Genomic DNA, 22,466 nt, shown 5'->3' with positions numbered 1-22,466 from the left:
CCAGTCAGATATATGTGATTGAAAGAAATTGAAGTTTACTAGTAGGCCAGCTGAGTAGGCCTCTCAGCCTGTTGTCATTGCTTTCAAAAACTGATTGTCACTTAATTTTTGATTTCCTAGTTTAGGTGTAATTGGGAATCTCTCTCTCTCTCTCTCTCTCTCTCTCTCTCTCTCTCTCTCTCTCTCTCTCTCTCCCCCCCCCCTCCCCCCCATCCCAAATTCTTCTTTCATTGCTTTGAAATAGGGACAATGGCTTGGGCACCGGAAGGGAGTAAAACTGAAAGGCCACTTTGAGCTTTAAAAGGATTGGATAGGAAAAGCATCACTTTCTTTGAGGGAAAACAATATGGAAGAGGCCAGTTCTGAACAACCAGACTAAATTACCTCTGCTTTCCCTGAGAGTATGGGCCTGTGCTGATAAAAAAAAGCTTTATGTTTGTGAAACAAAAGAAGAGGGCTTTGATAAACTGGTCCTAAAGGTTAGCTTTGGATCTTTTAGAGTTGAGTTCACAAACTGGGAAATTGATTGCAAGCTTTCTTTTGTCTTCCTCTCTCCAGGGATCTGGACCATAATGAGATTTCAGGCACAATAGAAGACACCAGTGGGGCCTTTACAGGTCTGGAAAACCTAAGCAAGCTGTGAGTATAAAATAAAAATGCCTGGTTTTGGTTTTTTAAAAGGTGGCTCCCCCCCCCCCCTACAGACCTGTGTGTCTGTCCATCTGTCCTCTTGCTTAATTTGAGTTTCATAAGGATAAAAATTAAGTGATATGCTGATAAATGAGACTGACATTTCTTTACTGTGTAAAGTTTGTTCTGAATTATTTATGGTCACATGCTTACTTTACTAGTAATCCAGCATCTGTTTTCGGAGGCAACTCTATTACTTGTTTCTCACAATTTGGGCCAGTTCAGAATCCGTATGTGGAGTAATCTTTTGTGGAAATAAAAAGGAATCTGAATGTGTTATGAAAAGTGTGTGTGGGGGGCAGGGGGGGTGGGAGGGGGTTACACCAAAACTGCACTGCGGATTCAGAACTCTTTTTAAAAAATCAAAGTACCATTTAGGAAATATTCGTTCTGTTTGCAGCAAGGAAACACTTAGATAAGAGAGACTTAATTTTACAAAACCAGTTAGTGAGCCCGAGGCATTGAATTCTTAGCTCAGGCATTCCTTGATCACTCCTATTTGTACCATTTTGTAGCAGGGAAACAATGGTTGCTGAGAAATAAATGCTAATCTAAAACAAGTCAGTAAATCTGTGCTAGGTAATTCTAAGAACAAACACTTTCTTTTCAGTCCTCTTAGTTCCATTTTGCAGCACTTAAGGTTGCAATCAGACCTTCCAAAGAAATCCCAGTTTGTGATTACCAAAAAAACCCCAACAGGAAATACTGGGGTTTGTGTGTTCCTTCATTTTGTTTTATAGCAGCTATTGTCCTTGTGGAAGGATGTGATCAATTATTTCACTTTTTAAAAATGCATAGTTTCTGACTAATTGCAACTCTAGCCCTTGAAGAAAACTGAAATTATCAAGGGGAAAAGTTTATTTAAGCGAGACAGAAACTCTTCTTAGAAAATTAATTTTCAAAGGCCAGAAACAAAAAAAGTGAAATCCTCCTATTTTAAAGCAATTTTAAACACCAAAGATGACAAATGACAGTTTCAGTTTATTGGAAAAAACCACAAAGGTTTTTTTTTACATATATGTAGGAGCATATGACGTGCATGTTGTGTTGTTGGTGAGGCAAGGTGTGAGCATTAATATGGCCTTAACTTGTGCCAAAGCTCAGCTCAGAGGTCTATTCTTAATAAAAGAATTGTATTCTATTAAAGTGTAAGGATTTGTGCAAAATAGAATAGAAAGGAAGAGGAGATAATTGAGCACAGTTGTGTTTGGTGGGATGCTGAGGAGAGGGAGGATATATTTTAAAGGCTTCAAAAATGAAATGAATGACTATTAGCCAAAGGGCCAAAATAGAAGACTTGATAGTTGGAGCCCCATATAGCCTATGGTAGAAGTTGGTCTTGAGGATCCTTTCAAAGATAAGCAAGATTCAAGCCCAGTAGCGCCTTAAAAGACCAGCAAAAGGTCCAGGGTATAAACTTTTAAGAATCAAAATGTCCTAGATGCAGTAGGAAGGGAGCTTTCACTCTTGGAATGTATATCCTGGAAATCTTGTCGTTCTTTGAGGTGCTGCGGGGCCTGAATCTTGCTCTTCAACATAGCTACCCAACTGAAACTTTGCAAAGTTGGTCCAGGACGGTTGCAAAGCTAGACATTTTACAAGATCTGCCGGGGGTGGGGTGGGGGATTTGCTGAAGCCAGCTGGTAAAAATGCAAGGAAACCTGCACTGATTAGGCAGTAGCTAGGGGTAAAGCAGGATGCAGGAATTGGCAAGTGCAGGACATCTGGATTTTGAGAACCCAAGAACAGCGGGGGCAGCTCACAAAAGAACTCTCACAACTGTTGACTCAACTCCCTGCAATCTCTTCCTGTTTTCCGGTCACGGGAAGCCTGTCAGAGGAGCCATCGGTAAGAGCACTGGGCATGCATTCTGGGTCAGGGCTGGAAAGAAAATTTCATTGTACCACCTCTTGATACTGTGCAGCCATTTTGGGCTCCCTGTTCCATGTTGCCTCTCCTACAAGGGAATGGGGGTGTACTTTTAACTCTGAAATTGTTAGGCCTCTGTCAAGGAGTTGCTAAGCAACCACACAAGGCTCCAGAGTTTTCTTAGGAGGAAGGCCGTTCTTCTCCCTTCTCCCAGAAAAAAACCCCAGCCCTATCAGTGAACAACTGTTCCCCCTTCCCTTTCTCTCCCATCCTTTAGGGCAAAAATTGGCACTAAGTATTGCCAGTGGGGCACCAAAGTGTCAACTTCTGGGGTTACCTCAGAGCAGTCGGTACCTGAAAGCTCACTCTGCTTAATCAGCAACTGCACCTGGTATTGTTAAATACTCATATCACGGACACTGTTTATTTTAGTTCATATTTTTTTGATCATTGCCATTTTTTTCGCCTCGCATGCCTTTCATTAAAAAGCCATTAAGTTAACGGACCTCCATATGGTAAACATTGTTTTATTTCAGGCGGGGATCCTGTGTGTAAGCTGTCAAATGGTAAGCGTTTAAATGCATTAGCATAAAGAGGGGGAGGAAAGGGGCAGGAGGAGCGGACACTTAGGAGGAAACCTTCAAATGAATTAATAATTACCCCGGCTCTTTGGAGATTGCTTTGAAAGCTGCCCGCCTTTTGATCTGTTGTGGATAAGCTTGTGAAAGGGCCCAGCGGCAGACGCGGCAGTGCCTTGTTCAGCATGCTGAAGGTGTTAAACTGGGGAAAGGGGGCCGGGCGAAGCCAGTAGACTTCTCTGAATTATAGATGAGACTCTCCACTAGGGCAAAAGTGTACCTAAATTAAAACAATCCCTCCAGTGAGCAATCGGGAAAAAAATACCCTACTCTTAGCATAAAGCACATGGCTGGAGTCACTGGAGATACTAGTCCCGTACTCAGCTCACCCCTAACCCCCAATTATGCAGACCATTAAATTTAACTTTCCTTACTTCTCTCCCCACCCCCAGCTCACTTGGGCTTGATTTAAAAGTCGTGCTGGTGAGGCAGAAGAATTCACCTGCACAGCTTCTTTGCGTGGGTGGCGGCCCAGTTTAAACAAGACGCGGGAGTGCAAAGTTCCGTGGGAAAGTGCTTCTGCCTCCCCAGCGTCATGTTTAAAGGAAGCCCTGATTTAGAGCTGAAAAGTGGGAGAGTCAGAGTGGGAGGACTTTTCCAGCAGGTGCAAAGGGTGACAAGAATGGAAAATAATGGCTTTCTAATGAAGAGAAATGCTCAAAGGGCAGGTGCACTTATATGGCCGTGCGGTCTTCATGTGAACTTGGTGCTCCCGCTGGTTTTCCTTTGACGGTGGAACAGGTTTATGTCTTCCAGGAGAGTAAATGGGCTGTCTTTATGGCACCGCTGACATGTCTTTTCTCAGTGCCCGAAACCTTTCTCAAGGAAGTGATTGGCGCTTCAGTAATTTACTCATTAGAACACAGTTTTGGTCAAGGAAAGCGTGTCTCTGTGAAAGAATTATGATACCATTGTGATGAGAATTCTATGGTGCTGGCTTGTCTTCAGAGTACATAAAAGGGAGGAAAGGTTGGGGAGCCCTGACAGTGTGGCACATCCCTGAAACATAAGGGAAGTTATTGCAGCTGCTGCTTTTCATCTTAGCTAATTTCCTGACATTGCTTCCCCATCTGCTTCTCAGTATAGATGTCTCCATACAGCTGTACAGCAGAATCTAAGGAGTGTTTTCTCAAAAGCAATTTCAGCTAAGTTCAGGGACACAACGCATGAGGCCCCTCACATGCTATGGTCATCAGGTAGAGCCGGGCTTCAAGGGTTGAGTTTTGTAGCTGGCAAGAAGAATATAGCTTTTGGGGGGGATTGTTTTTAGTTTTAGGAACTTCCTTCCTCAAGAGGCTCAGGGGGTCTTCTTGGTTTTTTCTTAGTCCCCCCCCCCCCCCCCACACACACACACACAAAAGTGAAACTTGAGGCAATATAATACACCTTCCCGTGAGACATCCAGCTAAATAACACATTCACTGCTAGGAAAATGATCTCAATATATTTCCTCCAGGTGGAACTGGGTTTTGGAAACACAGGATAAGGAAACAAGGTGCAAAAACTCAGCCAAGCTGAGAGAAGACCCGAGGTGTCGTTCATACTCGTGAAGGGGAATGGGGGTTTAAAAGACCCACATAATGCCATGCTGTCTTTTCTTTTTGGCTTGTTACTTAAAACGTTTGTGTGCTGCCTTTCTACTTAACCGGTGTTCCCCGAGGCAGTGAGCAATCAAAAACGTTAAAACAAAAATTCAAAATACAAATATAGAAATACGTACACCAGAAGGAGGACCAAATGAAACCAAAAACCTTCCTCCAGTGCCTGTGATGGAAGGGAATGTCATAATTTTGATGTCACAGTGGAGAAGGCTGCCACCTACCTAGCCTCAGAGGGTGGGCCAATCAAAGCAGGGCATTTGATGATGTTTGGGTAAGATCGTGAGGGAGTTGGCAGCTCTGATGGTATGTTAGCCCCAGCCTTGTTCAGGGCTTTAAAAATCAATCCAGCATCTTGAATTGGGCCAAGAAGAAAATTGGGAGCCATTTTTTGCCTAGGCAGCATAAGTGGGCAGGCCATTTAGTAGTGTATTCTATCTGTCTACCTGCCTGCCTGCCTGCCCACCCACCCACCCACCCACCTTATATGCCACCCTTCCCCTTATGGGCTCAGGGCAGCTTCCAACATTTTGTATACAAAAATGAAACTTCCAACCCCAAGAGTTAGGGATTGTGTGTGCCTTTGCAGGGGGAAGGGAAAGGAAATATGGAGCAGCTAGTAGACAGAAGAGATTGTAGCCACAAAGATTGGGCTTGGAAGAAAAGACTCCCACTGTGCAGGAAGGACTATTCTGACTACATTCCAAGGAGGCATAAGTACAACTGAGTAATCAAACACCTCACACTATATGCTCTATCTCCTTGCTGCGGTATGGTTTGAATTTGACCTGACATTTAGTTTGGAGAACCAAGAGAAGTAAATAAGGTGAAACAATTGTCTTCAGTTTTATTGCTCTGTCCCACATGGGGGTGGGGAGCATAACTCTGCCCTTCAGCCCATAGTGGTAGAAACTCCTGGAAATTCTCAGCTCAGGTGCTAAAAAGTCCCTTGTCAGAACGTTGGCTTTCTCACAGATCTATATTTCCCCTTCTCACCAGTCTGCAGTTCCCTGTGTTCCTTTGAGGAAAACACTGACAATTACATCAGTTTTTAAATTTAAAGCGCAGACGTGATCTAACTTCATCACAGCGCAACCGTGGGATAAACAGAACAGCGGAGCCCTGACCTGTAATAACTTAGGCTAGGGATTCCCAAGCATCTTTGCCAAGCTCCCCCTGTGTCACCGCTTCAGACATTCTAGCTCCAACAAGCTCTTCTCTAGTCTTCTTTCTTGCAGTGTTAGTGTTTCTGGGATAGTTTTGAAATCCTGCGTGAATGTAGTGGTGGATTACATATAATACTTAGATCTTTCTTGGAAAACAGGCATGAACTGTAGAAATTTTATTTACCTCAGTGCTTTCTGTTTAGGATTAAAACAAGCAACACCTCTGAGGTGCAAGCCTAGACAAGATCCTTTTTGGTTTATGTGGGGTAGTTGGTTTGCGCAGCCAAGGTGCAATTTTCCTGCAGAGTACACGAGTTTGCCAACTCTTCATCTGATCCTGTAGGTTCAGCTGGGTGTGTCTGAGAATTAAAATGTCCAGGAAAGGTGTATCTGAAAGTCACTCTGTGTGTTCTTAGTGGAAGTGGTTACACGTGTGGGTTACTTAAGGAATCGTCTGTGGTAATTTTTTACTCGTCTTATAACCTGTTTTAGCAGCTGTGCGCAGCTTTCAAAGCTGGCAAAACATGCCAGTCTCCCATATTACCATAATTACTTTGTCATAAATGCATTTTGCAAAATGCGTCATATAATTTTATGTTGGTAGAGCTTGTTGCTGATCTGTGCGTAGGCATTCTGTTTCTGGAAGCTGTGCTGGGTTAGCTGACACACTTGTCAATTTCTTTTCCTTTCTGTAAGAACCACTTTCAATAATAGCTTGTCGAAAACAACAACAAAAGACATATTGGGACCTAAATCTTGTAAATCTCACTCACGTCTGCTACAGATGTTCTTGTTTTCTGAGCAATGCCATATGGGCAGTTTTACTTAAAAAACATATATCTACTTAATGCTTCCTCTCTCTTTTTAAACCACTTTAGATCTTCAGGGAATACTGCCTGCCCTAAGTCGTGCTAATTTCAAATATAAGGCCCCTTCCGCACAAGCAAAATAATGCATTTTTTCAAACCACTTTCATAACTGTTTGCATTTTGCTATTCTGCACAGCTTCAAAGAGCACTGAAAGCAGTTTGAAAGTGCATTATTCTGCATGTGCGGAATGAGCCTAAGTATCTTTAGGTAACTGAATTAGGGAACTAGCAGAATACAGTACCTTACCTTAAAAAGTATGTATTCCCACCTTACCATGGCTCAGTGGTAGATCTAATTCAGTCCGTAGCATATCCAGTTAGAAGGTTCAGGTTGTAGGTAATACAAAAGACTTTGAACTGGAGTCCCTGGAAAGTTACTGCCAGAGAAGATAACATGGCCTGTGATAAACCAGTGGTTTGACTCGGTGTAAAGTGATTTTATTTGTGTTCTTTGTGAACCTCTCTTACTTGTGTGAAATGTTCTACCCTGGCCCTTACCACCAGTCTCATTGTAGCAATTCCTAATCAAGTCACATGGTAGAGAGTCTTTCTGACTCCAGCGTGTTATAGTGGTTAAAAGGAGGTGGACTCTAATCTGGAAAACCAGGTTTGATTCCCTGCCCTTCCACCTGAGCAGTGGAGTCTCATCTAGTGAACCATATTTGTGTCCCCTCTCCTACATACAAAACCTGCTGGGTGACTTTGGGCTAGTTACAATTCTTTCAGTCCACCTATCTCACCAGGTGCCTGTGGAAGGGAAAGGAATTTGTAAGTTGCATTGAGTCTCCTTATAGGAGAGATGGGAGGGGGGTATAAATCCAAACTTGTCATCCTCCTCCTTCTCCTCTTCTCACATTTTCTTGGACTTCTGTAATCATATTTGTGTTTATTCATGGTTGTGAGTTAGAGAAACATTCCTGTATAATGAAAATAGTCGTAGTATGAAACTGGACAGTAGTATTCAGGGATCCATCCTATAGTATCTTCCTGATTTTTGTCCAAAAGTGTTGCTTTCTCTGTCATCAGGGCACAGGACAGACTACATCACATTAAAAAACAAGGACACACTCTAGAAAGGATATAAAGGCCCCTTCCGCACACGCAAAATAATGCGTTTTCAAACCACTTTCACAACTGTTTGCAAGTGGATTTTGCTATTCCGCACAGCTTCAAAGAGCACTGAAAGCAGTTTGAAAGTGCATTATTCTGCATGTGCGGAATGAGCCAAAGTGACAGGATTAAACCTGCAAAAACATAAGCTTTAAATATCAAGTCCGTGGTAGCTTAGAACTGAAAACTGGGAAGACAGAAGAAGGTCTTGGCTCTCCTTAAGGAAATCAAACCATAGTATCCCATGTGACAGGCAGGGATACTCACCATAGTGGGGAACCTTTCTGTTTTCTAATCTATGTAACTTTGCACATCATGGTTTCTATATGCACATTGAATGGTTGCTGTTTATATATGCACTATGAATGTTTGTATTTTGCTATTTTTTTCAATGCAGGTATATTAACTTTGTGCATAGGTGCATTGCAATTTATTGTTTGTATATAACAGTACACACAGTTCATGCTGTAATTGCTCTGGTGGTTGTATTTTTGTATAGGGCTAGCTTAGGGCCAAACTAAAAGGAATATGTGACATGTTTCAGGTGTTTCCTAGCCCAGCTTGTTCCCGGAAGCCATGTGTGTGACTACCTTTGGGGTTGGGGGCTCTCAACCCAATGCATATTATTATTATTATCTTCTAGTTTGGCCCTTAGAGCCCAACAATGTAAAGCCCTCAGATATAGAGAGGTTTTAACAGCATTTTCCAGTCGTGTTTTCCTGAGTGTTCAAACCAGACTCATCTAATTTGAAAGAAGGGTAGGAATAAGTGCAGTACTTCATTTTAGAATGTCATATGATTTCAGTTATTTTACGGTTTATTTAAAAGTATATTTCTTAGAATTGGTGCATTGGTTTAGAAGGCAAAATGGAAATTCCTTCTGCCATGGCTTATCAAATCCTATCATTTTGATTTTGAATTTTAGAACTTAGCCAGGCTTTTCGTCCAAGTTTCATCCAATTTAGCAATACCAAGACTTTTTCATCCAAGACTCAGAAAAGAATTGCCACATTTCCTGTTGAAACAAAAATGACTTTCCCTCCCCCAAAATAGGCACACATTTCCAATTGGTTCTGTCATGTGCTCAAAGAAATTCTTTGGGAAGAATTCTTTACAAAAAAACTCCACATTTTAAGATCCATTTTCAGCTGACAAAAAGTTATGGAATGTTTTAACCTTAAATGCTTAATTGCAGTATAGTGTTCTCACACGATAATTTGAATTGTTTTGCCATGGATTTGTCTAGCATATGAAGCATGAGAATACTGGAAAGGAGCAGGTACTGCTATAAAACATACATTTTGTGTGTTTCTATATCTGTGTAAAATGTAGTAGTTTCTGGTGAGAAACTGAGGACATGTTAACAGTTTCTTCAGGAGATTCTCAAGTGGATTTTGTTCCTTCTGCGATAACGAGGTCTGGAAATTTGCTTACGTGATTATCTGGAAACTTCCAGAGTCTGTATCGGCATTTTTTTACTAGCTGAGAAAAGATGAGTTCGGTGTGCTGAGGCGATGGTCCAGAATCTCATTTAAACTGTGTTCTCTCTGATAACCGAAAGTCAACACATATACTGACTCCCCTTCCCTGGTAACCAAAGCAAAGCTCCATTTCTCAATGCAGTACAGCGTGTCTTGTGTAAAGCTATCATAACCATTAAGTTCTAATATAGATAAAAAGTATTTTATTTCAGAAAACGGGGGGAAAGCAACGCATACTTCAGCTTCCTTAATCTCCACAGACCGTATTTCCAGGGCCTTTCTTGGGGATGTTTAATCAGATACAGCCACGCTAATTGGGGCCTTTTCATTTTCTTTTCTTTGCTTATCTGGCGCTGGGTGTTTGGAAACTGCAGGACTCTGTTTGGAAACAAGATCAAGTCTGTGGCCAAGGAGGCGTTCTCAGGCTTGGAGGCCCTGGAACACCTGTGAGTAACCCACAATGCTTTGCGGGCTTGAAGTGAAGTGGCTGGGTGGGAGAGGGAAGGCCTGCCAGAAGTGGCTGCCCGAGAGGCCTGCTAGCAATTTAATAGCATCTTTGTAAGCTGAGAAGCCAGTCCATTTGTGAGACCCAGCTGCTTCCTTCTCATTACAAGGCAGCTTCAACTCTGGCTTTTTTTTCCACCAGGAAGAAAGTTATAGAACACATGGCCACTTTGCATGCTTTTAATTTTTTTTTTTGGTAATGTACAGTGAATTACATCTAATTTATTCATGCAGAGCCCCAGCTAGTGTTTTGGCCCACTGGGAAACTGGTGTCCTGCCCTTCACTCTCACGCTCTGTTCAGCTCTCCCCTGTGTCCAGGTGTCCTTCGCTTTCTCCCTCCTCTCCACCTGAGCCTGAAAGGGCTGTGAGTGGTAGAAGAGGAAGGACAGCGGGTCTGTCACCGCTGGGCTTTGCTACTGCAGTAGACCAAGCCAATCTACATAGAAGAGACATAAAGGCTACTTCAGTAAGGGTACTCTCATCAACGGCTTATAGAAGTAGAGTGCTTTTAAAATTACCAAGTTAACTTACTCATGCAAAAGAAAACACTATTTCAGCCCCATGGCATTTTCTTTGCCCGTTGTTTCAAAGATCTGAATATTAGGCCACTTTTATTGAACAAACAGAAAGTTTTCTTGAAAGCGGGCAAAACTTTGAATTGTGAAATAAGGACATCATCAGCTGACTCTCCTGCCTCAACAAACCTATCAAACTTAATTGAACTTAACCCCGAGACTACTGCTAGTGAACTTATGGACTTTAATCACTGCACTTCAAGTGAAGAACTGCCTGGGACAATGGCCCAAGGTCAACAAGACCTACAAACTGGCTCCTCTTCTCCTCAAAACAGCACAATACCTGCAACTGATCAGTATCCCAACCAAACAAGTACTTTAAGTGGAATATCCCATGCCTTGCAAACTATGGCGTGCATTGAAATTAATCCTAGCACAAATGTCCAAAATGATCTGGAGTCTGCAGTAGACCAAGCCGTTTTTGCTCCATGAAAAATTGTGTCCCGTTTGCATTTCCGCTCATACAACCAAATTCTAGGCACTATAGGACACAGAGGGGAAAACACTAAACATTGCTCAACATTGTCCACAAATGGAACTGCACCAAGTCTGTTTATATTTCCACTCGCTCATCACTGGATCCAAACCAAAGTTCAGGAAGTGTGTTACTCAACTGGACACTTTCCAGAAGATAAGAAACCATGCTCCCGGGTGGTTTTGGTCTTTCTGAGTGTCTTTGTAGTTTGGGACGCATTTCTTCCGTCATGAGCTTCAGACTTATTTGGCCTTTCCAAAGCAAACTGTTGTTCCATTTTCTTTGGAAACCTTAAAATGGCCTTCATGTGGATCCAAACAGTTAATACCTGCTTACCTTTACTTGTCCATGTATTTAAAAAGTAACCATCACGAAACCTTTTTGAATGTGATTTTTTTTTAACACACTGGGTTGAAATAAATAGCGTTGCCTTTTTTCAGTGCGCATCCTGAAAATCAGGTGGAACTATTTCTTATTGAAAGAGTCCGGCCCAGGAAGCTTTTTGCTACCAGTGATCCTTGACAGACTAGATTTTTTGCACAGTGTTCCTGGAGCCTGTTGCAGATTGAATAGGTTTGTTCAAATTTAATTTCACTTCATTGTCATGATAGGGCAGTGGCAAAAAATCAATGCAGTTGATTTAGATCCACTCTGAGCACTCTGAGCACAGATCCACTCTGGGCTTGGTGTGTGTTGCGTACAGACACTAGAGAAGCTTTTCGTTTTAAATCTTTAACATGAATAGTTTTCCAAAGCACAAAGAAAGTTTCAAGTTGAACAGCCCTTTTAAGACCGGCAAAGTTTTATTCATGGTATGAGCTTTTGTGCTCATGCACGCTTTGTCAGATAAGCATGCGTGCACACAGAAGCTTATACCAAGAATAAAACTTTGTTGGTCTTAAAGGTACTACTGGACTCAATCATTTTTTTCTGCTGGGTGTTGTGGGTTTCCTGGAATGTGTGACTGTGGTCTGGCATCTTCAGAGGCACATCACAGAGTCTCTCTGTGACTTCAGACCAACATGTCTGCCTACCAAAAACAAATGGCGTTGACTGTTTTCAAAGAAATCCTACCTTTTGTTACTTATTTTTGACTCCCGTAGTTGACACCTAAGCCAGGATTATTCAGGGAACTCCGCAGATTGTGCAGTACACTTCTTTCAAGGATACAGGTTTCAAAAGGTGGCAGTTACGATCGCATACTGGAAATCCAGTGAATCGATCACTGTTTGTTCAGTGAACAACACCACACTTTGTGAGGCTGCACGGTCCCTGATTAGCTGGTGCATTATATATAATTAGATGCAAAGCCGTGAAGAAACCAAACTGACGCAAATGCTTCTTTTGGACAAAACCCTTTCATCTTTCTCTCTGCGTGTTCTAAGAACCTTTTCTTCCCCCTTGTAGGAACCTTGAAAATAACGCAATCAGGTCCGTTCAAGCTGATGCCTTTGCCAGACTGAAGAGCCTGAAGGAGCTGTAAGTGACTGGGGCCGTTAGGGGCTGTCCTGAAACTTGTGTGTGTTGCTGTGACACTTTCTTGTTCCAGTGGCTGTTCTTGTCCTCTTTCTTGCCCCCAATCACCCCTACCCCAGTATCACTTCTCTCCACTCCCCCCCCCCCTCGGGAGTTATTTTTACACTACAGCAGATGTCCCAGGCTCATCTCGCAGTCCGTAATGAGTGAAATTGGATCGTCTCAGCAGCTTCTTTCATTGGCTGGCATCTGTGCCCTTCTCCATCCCCGCTCAGGAAATCTGGGCTCCTGTTCCCTAGCCTTCCAGGCCATTCACGGGCTAACTTAAATCCCGGCAGCCGGCCCGCTCCTGCTTTTCTTCACTTGCATTTATGGCTTGGTGACGTTTGAGTGATACGTTTGAATTTGATCCTCGGTGCTCGCTAAGTCTCAGGGATGGGAAAACTGCAGACGTGTTAGTGGATCTGACATTACAGCTGCGCGAAGGAGATCTGGTTTAGCACATTACATGCCAGACTTCCTGCCTTGTGGTGCTTTCCACCCCCACCCCCCAAATGTTAATAGGCTGCTTATTCTCAGCCGGAAGTTCAAGTGATATTTGATGTCTAGGCATTTGATGTATTAGGTCGCTTTCCAAGAGAAAATATCAGCCAGTCACAGAACTTTTTCTCTTGTTGTGTACTGGAAGTTTAAGAATAATCTCTTCCAGTCTAAAAAATCCTGGAGGTTGGTGCTCCCTTCAGTTAATCAGGCTGCATATAAACCTGGCATTCAGGGTCAGTTTTACACACAGCAAGGTATTATTTGCCTTGAACCCACAGTGGCTTTTTAGGGTGTCAAGAGTTTTCCCAGCCCTGCCTGAAATGTAGTATTAGGGTTAGCATTTCTAAATGGGGTAGTAAACGGAGTGGCTCGTGCCAGTCACAGAAACAGCAAAGCCAAACCAACTAAATGCACGGTTTCCACATACATGGGGGCTCCAGAAAAATGTGGTGATGTCGGTTAATGCAGTAAGGATTGAGGTTCATATGAACAGCGTGGTCTGCTGAATCTACCCAAAGGCTCTATTTATAAAGAAGCCGTCTCAATGCAGCCTTCCCCGTTCCCTCAAAGCTTACATCCAGTATACAGTGCTGATGCTGGAATGCAAAAAATCAGATTTTATTTCCTTCTCAGCCATCTATGTGCATGACTTGGCTCTACCTTCAGCAAGCAGGGAGTAGTGGAGCCCTGATTCAAAAATGAATGGAATTGGTTTACTGATCCTGGGTTCCCAATAGCATTCAGGAAATGCAAGCATCCCTGCTTTGGCAACTCCCTTGCAAGTTTTACCACTCTCTTGTCTTCTGTTTATCTCCCTCTAGCCACATCAACAGCGAGAACTTCCTGTGTGATTGTCATCTCAAATGGCTGCCGCAGTGGTTAACCAGGAAGGAACTGCAGCCATTTGTGGTCGCTACCTGTTCCCACCCAGAGTCATTAAAGGGCCAAAGCATTTTCGATGTGGTGCCGGAAAGTTTTGTCTGTGGTAAGTCTTGGCTGTAACCTAGTAATTTTGAGGTTGTTTAGAAGGGCAGACTTTACACAGGAATTGGTATGTCATTTGTGGCCAGCTTGTTCTGTGTTAGGGGGTGATGCAGAGCATTCTTTAGTACGATTAAACTTGTCGCTGGGCAGTGCTGAATTCCTGTCAGAATGGCACATTGACACAACACAGCAATGCATATCTGGAACTACGATACCCAACTTGTGATTTGGGAACCCCACAACGGATCATGGAAGCCTTATTGGGAGGGGTGGGGAGGGAATAAGGTCCGGTGGCTACTGTGGAGGTGACTTCCTTAGCAGGTGGTGGAACATGAGATGGAAAGTCTGAGAGAACATAAAAGCCTTACTGCATGGCTGGCCAGTTTGTGGTGCATCCATTCCAATGGTGAAGTTCTACACTGAGCTTAATTGTAGCCTGTGGAGTCTCCTAACTTTGCAGTTGCTGTAATGACCACAAAGTCCACACAGATTCTTTTTAACAGGAAACATTACTATAGAGCAGTGGTGGTGAACCTTTGGCACTCCAGATGTTATGGACTACAATTCCCATCAGCCCCTGCCAGCACAGCCAATTGGCCATGCTGGCAGGGGCTGATGGGAATTGTAGTCTATAACATCTGGAGTGCCAAAGGTTCACCACCACGGCTATAGAGTATCTTGCCATAATATTGTGAGGTAAAAATACCTTTCCTGGCATCTGCCAGATGTTTTTAGAGCAGACAGGAGCAGCCAAAGCTTGTGTTTGGCAAGGCTTCTGATTTGCCATTGGAAATTTAATTGGCTGTGTAGATTTTTTAAATGTTGCTTTTGCAACATCCACCACCACAGCACAAGGATTTTCACTCTGTGACTGAAGGTGAGCTGTGGCAGCAGCCATTTTGTAGCTGGCTCCCCCTCCTGAGGTCTCCCCCCCCCCCAATGCTATGTCAGAAATCCAGAAAAGCCCACAGACTGAAAATGCTCAGGGACTTCTGGAATAGATGGTAAAATACTGTCATGAGGAAATGTGGGTGTTGGTTCCCCTCTGTTCTTGTTAGCATCTCCATGAAGCAGCCTAAAGCCCTATTGCTCAAGGCCAACTAAATGTGACAGTACCACGAGTTCTCTGTCACCGTTTTAAAATGCCGCAAAAGCCCAGACCTGATGGGGCCCACAGCATGGAGCTCTTTCCTTCCCACCCCGTGCCTTTTCAAGTGCCCTTGCAGTTTTTTAAAATCACTTTAAAATGGTGATTGATAATTTGTAGTGGCCCCAAGTTCACCATCACGTTTAGCTTGGCCCTCAGTTTGAAATCGTGCAAATCATAACACGAGCAAATCATAACTTTCCTTTGAGGATAAATTTCCCAGTGGAGCCTGGATGCTTAAGAACCCAAATGGGTACATAGGTACAAGGTAATTTGCCAGATGTCTTTGTTTTTGAAGAAAATCAGAGGGAGCAGATTCTGCAAACAACATGAGACTGCTGCTCAGATAAGTTTTGCAGAATTTTGTGTCTCATGAATGAGGTACATTATCACATCCAGTGTACCCTAGAACAGTGTGTAATCAGTAGCACATCCCAGTATGCAGGGGTGGGATTCAAATAATTTAACAACTGGTTCCGGTTGAGCGGGGAGGGTGGCGGGCTGCCATCCCCCCTGCTCAACTGGAACCAACTGCGCCCCCCCCCCCGGCTCAGCCTCCATCAGTGGTGGCCCTGCTGCCTCGCCTTGGGAGGCAGTAGGGCCACCGCTGATGGAGTTTGAGGGGGGAGGTGAGGCCGCAGCAGCTGGCGGGGTCATGTCTTGCCACTGGCTGCTTTCGCCTCAACCTCAATTGACAGTGGTCCTGCTGCCACCCAAGACGAGGCAGCAGACTACTGCTGATGGATTTTGAGCTGTGGGGGGCAGCCACTAGCAGCAAACCGCAGGCCCGCCAGCTGCTGCATCCCCTGGCTTCTGCGGCTCCTCCCAGCTCAAGTGGGCCGTGGGGGAGGGGGGGGCAGGCGCAGGGGTGGGATTAGCTACCGGTTCTATCAAATTGGTGTGAACTGGCTGAATCCCGCTACTGCCAGTATGTGTACTGAATGATAGTCCTCTTTGTACAAATATCTTTATTAATTTCCAGGGCTCCTGAGAGGGCAGGACTAGGGGGACAAAACTCTAGGTTATCTGGCTGTTCTGTAGCCCTTGGAACCAGCAAAGCTTGTGACTTGTTTTCATATGCATTTTGGATTGCATCTGGGTGATATGAATAGGATGTCCAGAGAGGCTCTTTCACTAAGCAGGGGAGGAGAATTGTGGCTCCTGGCATGGTAGATTAGGGTTAGGGTTAATTGACAGTCTGACTTCAGGTGACCACCACAATCAAACCACTATGGAATTTTAGGATTCTCCTGTACATTGTATAAATTGTGTGCCCTGTTTCCCTTTTGGGCCCTGATAAATTAATAGTGTCTTTAATTGGGAATATACAAGAGTGTGGAGTAATTATCAGGTTACGAAATGGAAAAAGTTTGAGAATATGTCATTAAGTGATTTCAAAATGGCACCCCTCAGGGAATTTGTTACTTAAGAACTATTATCCCAAGTGTCATTAAAAAGCAAGTCAAATCTAGCGCTACCTGAGAGAACCCAGGAACCGTAGTTTTAAGGCAGCTTACGTTATTTCTCTTAAATTTCACAAGAAAGCATTTAATGTGTCTGTAGGATGCTCAAAATTTAGGCCCAGCTGTGGAACAGCCAGTTACTTTGGGGTATGAACTTTTTTTTTAATTGAAGAGGCCTTTTCTGAGCCTTTTTTGTGCTATTGTTTTTGGGGGTTATGAACTAGCATAGTAAACAAAGAGCAGCTGAAACTGCACGTGCGGAAACCTCTGCCTCTTTTAAAACGGAACCGTTTAAAACGTTTAGAACCAAGTTGCAATTGCTTATATTTTCCTGCTCTTACATTGAAAAGGAGCCGTTTCTGTCGTTCGGCTTGTTTATTGATATAGAATCGCCACGGTCCTCATGCGTTAGGTGGTGCTGATTTTACACAGAGAACAACAGAAGAATCCAGCAACTCTGTTGAAAGCCTAATCCGCCAGCCCCATTGTTCACGCCACGCGCTGCAATCAGATCGGCCCAAACTTCCCAGCAGCTGCTCAGATCACACAAGTATCTCAGCTGCTTAGATGATCTCACTCTCCAGCTGTGTCTGTGCGCAAGAGATGATTAGGAAATGCATCGATGATAACACAGATAAAGGCACAGCCACACCCACGCTCAGTATGACCACACCTTGCACACCTGCATGCTTTGAGGCCAATCTTTGTTGAGGACACCCTGATAACTGGCTGGTTGGAGCTGTTGCCTCGTTCCATATTGAGGAACGGGGTACATGAGTATAGCCCCAGTTTCCAGGTGGGACCTGCCATTACTGCTTTGGTGAACACAATAGTATCAGCAGTTGCAGCATGGCCATTGGGACATGTGGTCATCTGACCCAGGGTGGCTTGCAATTGGCTGACAGCATCTATACTTCTGAGCAGGAAGGTGGATTGTGGAAGGCTTTCATGGCCGGATTCAACTGGTTCTGGTGGGTTTTCCAGGCTGCGTGGCCGTGGTCTGGTGGGTCTTGTTCCTAACATTTCGCCTGCATCTGTGAAATGGACACAGTGTGTAACAGGCTTCCCACTGTGATACACCTCTGACGATGCCAGCCACAGATGCAGGTGAAACAGATCCACCAGACCACGGCCACACAGCCGTGGAACAAGATCCACCAGAACAAGATCCATAACATCCACCAGAACAAGATCCACCGCTGTGGAACAAGATCCACCAGACCACAGCCACACAGCCCGGAAAACCCACCAGAACCAGTCTGGTAAAGAGCTGACGACACAGCAGGAACTTTTTTATATGTTACAAGCCAAGACTTCTGAAATTGGTGCTTTTTGATGTGGCTCTCAAGACTTAATAAAATGTTCTAGTTTTATCAACATCTATTGTTGAACTAATGACGTAATTTTTTTTCTAATTTTTTTAAAAAATCATTTTGTAATAGAAGCTCCTTTGAGCCTGGCCAAGGGGAGTAATGGTAATGGTTAAGAAATAGCCTCCACAAACACATAATCCTTGTCTTAAATTCAATATCAGGTTCACTTTAGAGTTATTAGATCATTATTATTATTTATAAACTGAGGTCTTGCCTTTCTGCAGAGCAACTCACTGTTGCTAACGAACACTATTAAAGAGAATTCATAAGCAAATACATGAAAGCCAACAACAGAGTGATTAAACCATAGAAAAGCAGCCTGAGCTGTGGAGGCTTATCTGGGGGATTCGGATTAGCCTGTGCACTTCCACATACGCCAGCTTGGGCTAGTCACAGTTTTTCAGAGCTCTCTCATCCCCGCCAACCTCACAGGTGGGTGGTTGTTGTGAGGGGGGAAGGGCAAGGAGATTGTCAGCCCCTTTGAGTCTCCTACAGGAGAGAAAGGGAGGATATAAATCCAAACTCTTCTCTTCTTCTTATGAATTCAGGAGACGTTTTGAAGACCTTGTCCATTCCTCCTCCTGCATCAGGCTTTTTTTCTTCTTCTAAATTTAAATCCTGTCAGACAGCTGCTCACCCGGCCACCTCAGAAAGGCCTCCATGGTTGGAGATTCCACAAATTATTTTTACCACATCCTAGTCTTCTAAATGCAGAGTTGCTGCTCCCCGCACCCCTCACCCAATGGGACGGAGCCACCTGCGGTCCTGTGATCCAGACGAAGAAAGTCCTGCATCATGTTTCTCCCACTTTTGAATTGGCTCTCTGCATTTCATCGGCTTGCCTGCCAAGCGGTATCCTTCCCTTTTTCAATAAGGACGTGATTCGGTGGCAAGCCAGCCATTAAACTTCCCCCCCTTTCCTCCACGTCTGTGCTCTCGCAAAGGACTGAGTCGCGCTGAAATCAGAGATGCCTTTTGTGTGACTAATGAATTAATCTGCTTGGAACTTGGCTAAACCAAATAGTCTCCCATGTCAGGCTCCCCCAGCGCAAGCTTTTGCTCTGGAAGGGCGACAAGCAGATGCATCTGCTGTTCCTTTGACATCTTTGTGCCAGGATGCTATCCCGCCTGTCAGCACTTGTCACCGCTGATGTTAATTGCAACAGTTGTTGTAACTCTTTAGCAAATTAACGATGTCATCGTGCGGTAGCAGCCGTTTTGAGGGTATGTCACAATGGCCGGTCAGCATACGATGATGGAAATAGCCTTTTTAAAAAAACATATTATTTATACCTTGGGAATTTTTTCTCACAACAATGGTTTTTGCCATGGTAAGTCAACAAGAGAACTTTGGGTTTGCCTGGAATGATAGATGGACATGGCTTTGGCCACATGCCTCGTTCATGCTGCTGTTGCTTATGAATGTATCCTTGGGCTTGTGACCAGAAAATGGGTTGGATCCCACCAGTAACAGGAGAGAATTTTTAATTAATTTATTTTTAACTCAGCTCAGTTGCCTAGAAGATTGTGCAGTGGTTACTGTAACGCAAAGGGTTGATTTTTCATTTCTGATCAGTGCGGCTGCGTACAAGGTTGTATGATTCGATCAGAGAAAATCGGGTGCGTGCGCACGCTGAAATATATTTTGTGTCTGTCTTTCAGAAACATAAGACAGGATACTGTCAAGTTGATGAATGGATTACTCACAATGATAGTCTTGTCTTTCTGCTTGTGCCAGAGTTCTTTCAGAAATGTTCCATGAGATCTGACCCAATATATATGTTGGCTACTTTCTGCGGTTTTTCTTATTAGCTGCTTCTCAACACCTTTGTTGGGCAAGGGGGACAGGCAACTGCACTTTTGCTTCAATACAAAGGATGCTCAGTTTAGAGTGGCAGTAAAGTGAAGCTGTGTCAGTGGTTGTCACATTGATCCATCAAGTTTGAAATTGTATTCCCGAAGGCTATACGGGTGGAATCACTAGGACCGTGGTGGTGAACCTTTGGCATTCCAGATGTTAAGGACAACAATTCCCATCAGCCTCTGCCAGCATGGCCAATTGGGCTGATAGGAATTGTAGTCCATAACATCTGGAGTGCCAAAGGTTCGCCACCACTGCACTAGGATGTTGTGGGTTTTCTGGGTTGTATGGCCGTGTTCCAGTAGTATTTTCTCCTGACATTTTGCCTGCATCTGTGGATGACATCTGGTGGCCGGATCCTCTGAAGATGCCAGTCACAGACGCAGGCGAAATGACAGGAGAAAATACGACTGGAACATGGCCATACAACCCGGAAGACCCACAACAAACTACGGTTGAAATTATTTGTGTTTGTGGGTTGTTTTATGCTGTATTTGAACTGCAAAATAAGTGACTGGATGAAGCAGCAACATTTCTTAGAACTGGTGAGTAGGAGGAAGCTGATCCTCCTACAAAGACGGGGTTTCCACTTTTGTGTCCATTGTGTCTTTTTAAAAAACGAAATGAAAATACTTTGATTGTTTTTCAGAGGATTTCCCCAAACCGCAGATCATAGTTCAGCCGGAAACGACAATCGCCGTCCTGGGCAAGAACATCCGCCTCACCTGCTCAGCGGCCAGCAGCAGCAGCTCCCCCATGACCTTCGCATGGAAGAAGAACAACGAAATCCTGCACCACGCTGAGATGAAGAATTTCGCCCACGTCCGGGCCAGGGATGGGATGGTGATGGAATACAGCACTGTTCTGCTGTTACGCCACGTCACTTTCACCCATGAGGGACACTACCAGTGCATCATCAGCAACCACTTTGGCTCTACGTACTCTCAGAAAGCACAGCTGACTGTTAATGGTGAGTGAGAAGCAGAAGGAATGAAAATGGCAGAGAATACTGGGAATGACTAGACTTCAGTTCTGTACTCTTGCTCGTGGGAGGCATGTTTACTTCTTTTCCACCCATGGAAGAGGGGGAGGGTGATTTCCATTCATTTTCCCTGTCCTGCTGTAGGCTCACCACTTCGATGTTCTGGGGTTCTCCTGACACATGTGCACACACTCTTGGGGGACATAGATGGATTTTGGGGAAGGGAAACAGTTGCCCTCAAGTGCAGCAGTGTTCTCAGTGCATTAGATCCAAGCCTTAGGAAGTGTTTTCGTAACTCTGTTTTATAACTGCAGATCATCTAAATAGCATATTTGGTGTTGTCCTGAAAACAAAACAGACAGGAAAAAATTCGAAGTGGTACAAATCTATGTTTGTGACAGCCTGATAAATTTTGAGTATCAGCTCTTTACTATCAAGAGCACTCTTTCTGATACTTTGCATGCCAAAGAAGCATGATTATCCTTATAATATATAAAGATTTCATCCCTTAGGAATAGCTGAGGCATTTAAGGAACCCCTCCCACACTTCTTTGGGATTCTACCGTTGTGTTTTGATACGGCCCTCAGCCCTTCCTTGGCTGATTTTAAAACATTTCTTTCAGAGATTTTATTGTTAAATTTAATGAGAGCTAGCATCACTTCAGTGTCGTGTTGTGGTAAGAACAGACTAGAGTCTGGGAGATTCGGGCTGAAATCCCAACTCTGTCAGGAAAGCTCACTGGCTATTTTAGTCTCTTTCTTGGCCTAACTTACCTCATGGGGTAACGGTTGTGAGGATAAATTGGGGTGGGTGGCTTAGCCATCTTGTAAGCCACTCTGAATCTGTCCTGGGGAAAGAATAGATTATAAATATCAGAATATTTTTTAAAAAATCAGTGGAAGCTTTTAAAGCCTGCTGTGCAGATATAGCAGAATGAATTGGTAGACTATTCTATCTCACTTTATAGGTGAGACAATATTACCTCTGAATACTGCTGTATGTGAAAACATCAAGTCTAAGGGGAAGAATAATATCAAATAGAAAATGGTATTGCAGTCCATTCCCATCTTGGAAAGAGTTGGGGAGCAGCAGTGGCGTAGGAGGTTAAGAGCTCGTGTATCTAATCTGGAGGAACCGGGTTTGATTCCCAGCTCTGCCGCCTGAGCTGTGGAGGCTTATCTGGGGAATTCAGATTAGCCTGTACACTCCCACACTGGCCAGCTGGGAGACCTTGGGCTAGTCACAGCTTCTCAGAGCTCTCTTAGCCCCACCTACCTCACAGGGTGTTTGTTGTGAGGGGGGAAGGGCAAGGAGATTGTCAGCCCCTTTGAGTCTCCTGCAGGAGAGAAAGGGGGGATATAAATCCAAACTCTTCTTCTTCTTCTTAATTTTATATCTATAAGCACATATTGGGCAAACTAAGTCTTTTATCAAGGGTTCCGCTCATTTGATCAGTGAAATCGGCTCACTTAAGCTAGCTCAAGATGATATCATGATTCGTTTTGATATAATGATTAATTCTGTTTACCAAAGTACCAATAAAAGTTACCTCAACAAAGTCTTTCCTTCTGACATCACAAAGCTATTTTAACATTTTCCAACAACTAGTAATTTCCAGTGGCGCAAAGACTTCTATAAACAGTTAGATGGAGTTGCCATG

The 22,466-nt window shown here is 43.8% G+C and overlaps 1 protein-coding gene across 2 annotated transcripts in view; it reads left to right on the top strand.

Annotated features, from left to right (window-relative positions):
* The window catches only part of LRIG1 (leucine rich repeats and immunoglobulin like domains 1), a 147,753-nt gene that overhangs the window by 112,369 nt on the left and 12,918 nt on the right, over positions 1 to 22,466 (top strand). For both annotated transcript variants that reach the window (XM_048489634.1, XM_048489633.1), the window contains exons 9-13: positions 559 to 639; positions 9,796 to 9,867; positions 12,384 to 12,455; positions 13,817 to 13,980; positions 20,473 to 20,793. In XM_048489634.1, coding sequence (XP_048345591.1) covers positions 559 to 639; positions 9,796 to 9,867; positions 12,384 to 12,455; positions 13,817 to 13,980; positions 20,473 to 20,793 — 710 coding nt within the window. The remainder of the gene's footprint in view (positions 1 to 558; positions 640 to 9,795; positions 9,868 to 12,383; positions 12,456 to 13,816; positions 13,981 to 20,472; positions 20,794 to 22,466) is intronic.

The sequence above is a fragment of the Sphaerodactylus townsendi genome, linkage group LG03, assembly GCF_021028975.2.
Source record: "Sphaerodactylus townsendi isolate TG3544 linkage group LG03, MPM_Stown_v2.3, whole genome shotgun sequence".
Taxonomy (NCBI): domain Eukaryota; kingdom Metazoa; phylum Chordata; class Lepidosauria; order Squamata; family Sphaerodactylidae; genus Sphaerodactylus; species Sphaerodactylus townsendi.
Note: the sequence above shows the minus strand (reverse complement) of the source record. Positions and strands in the feature narration are given on the sequence as shown.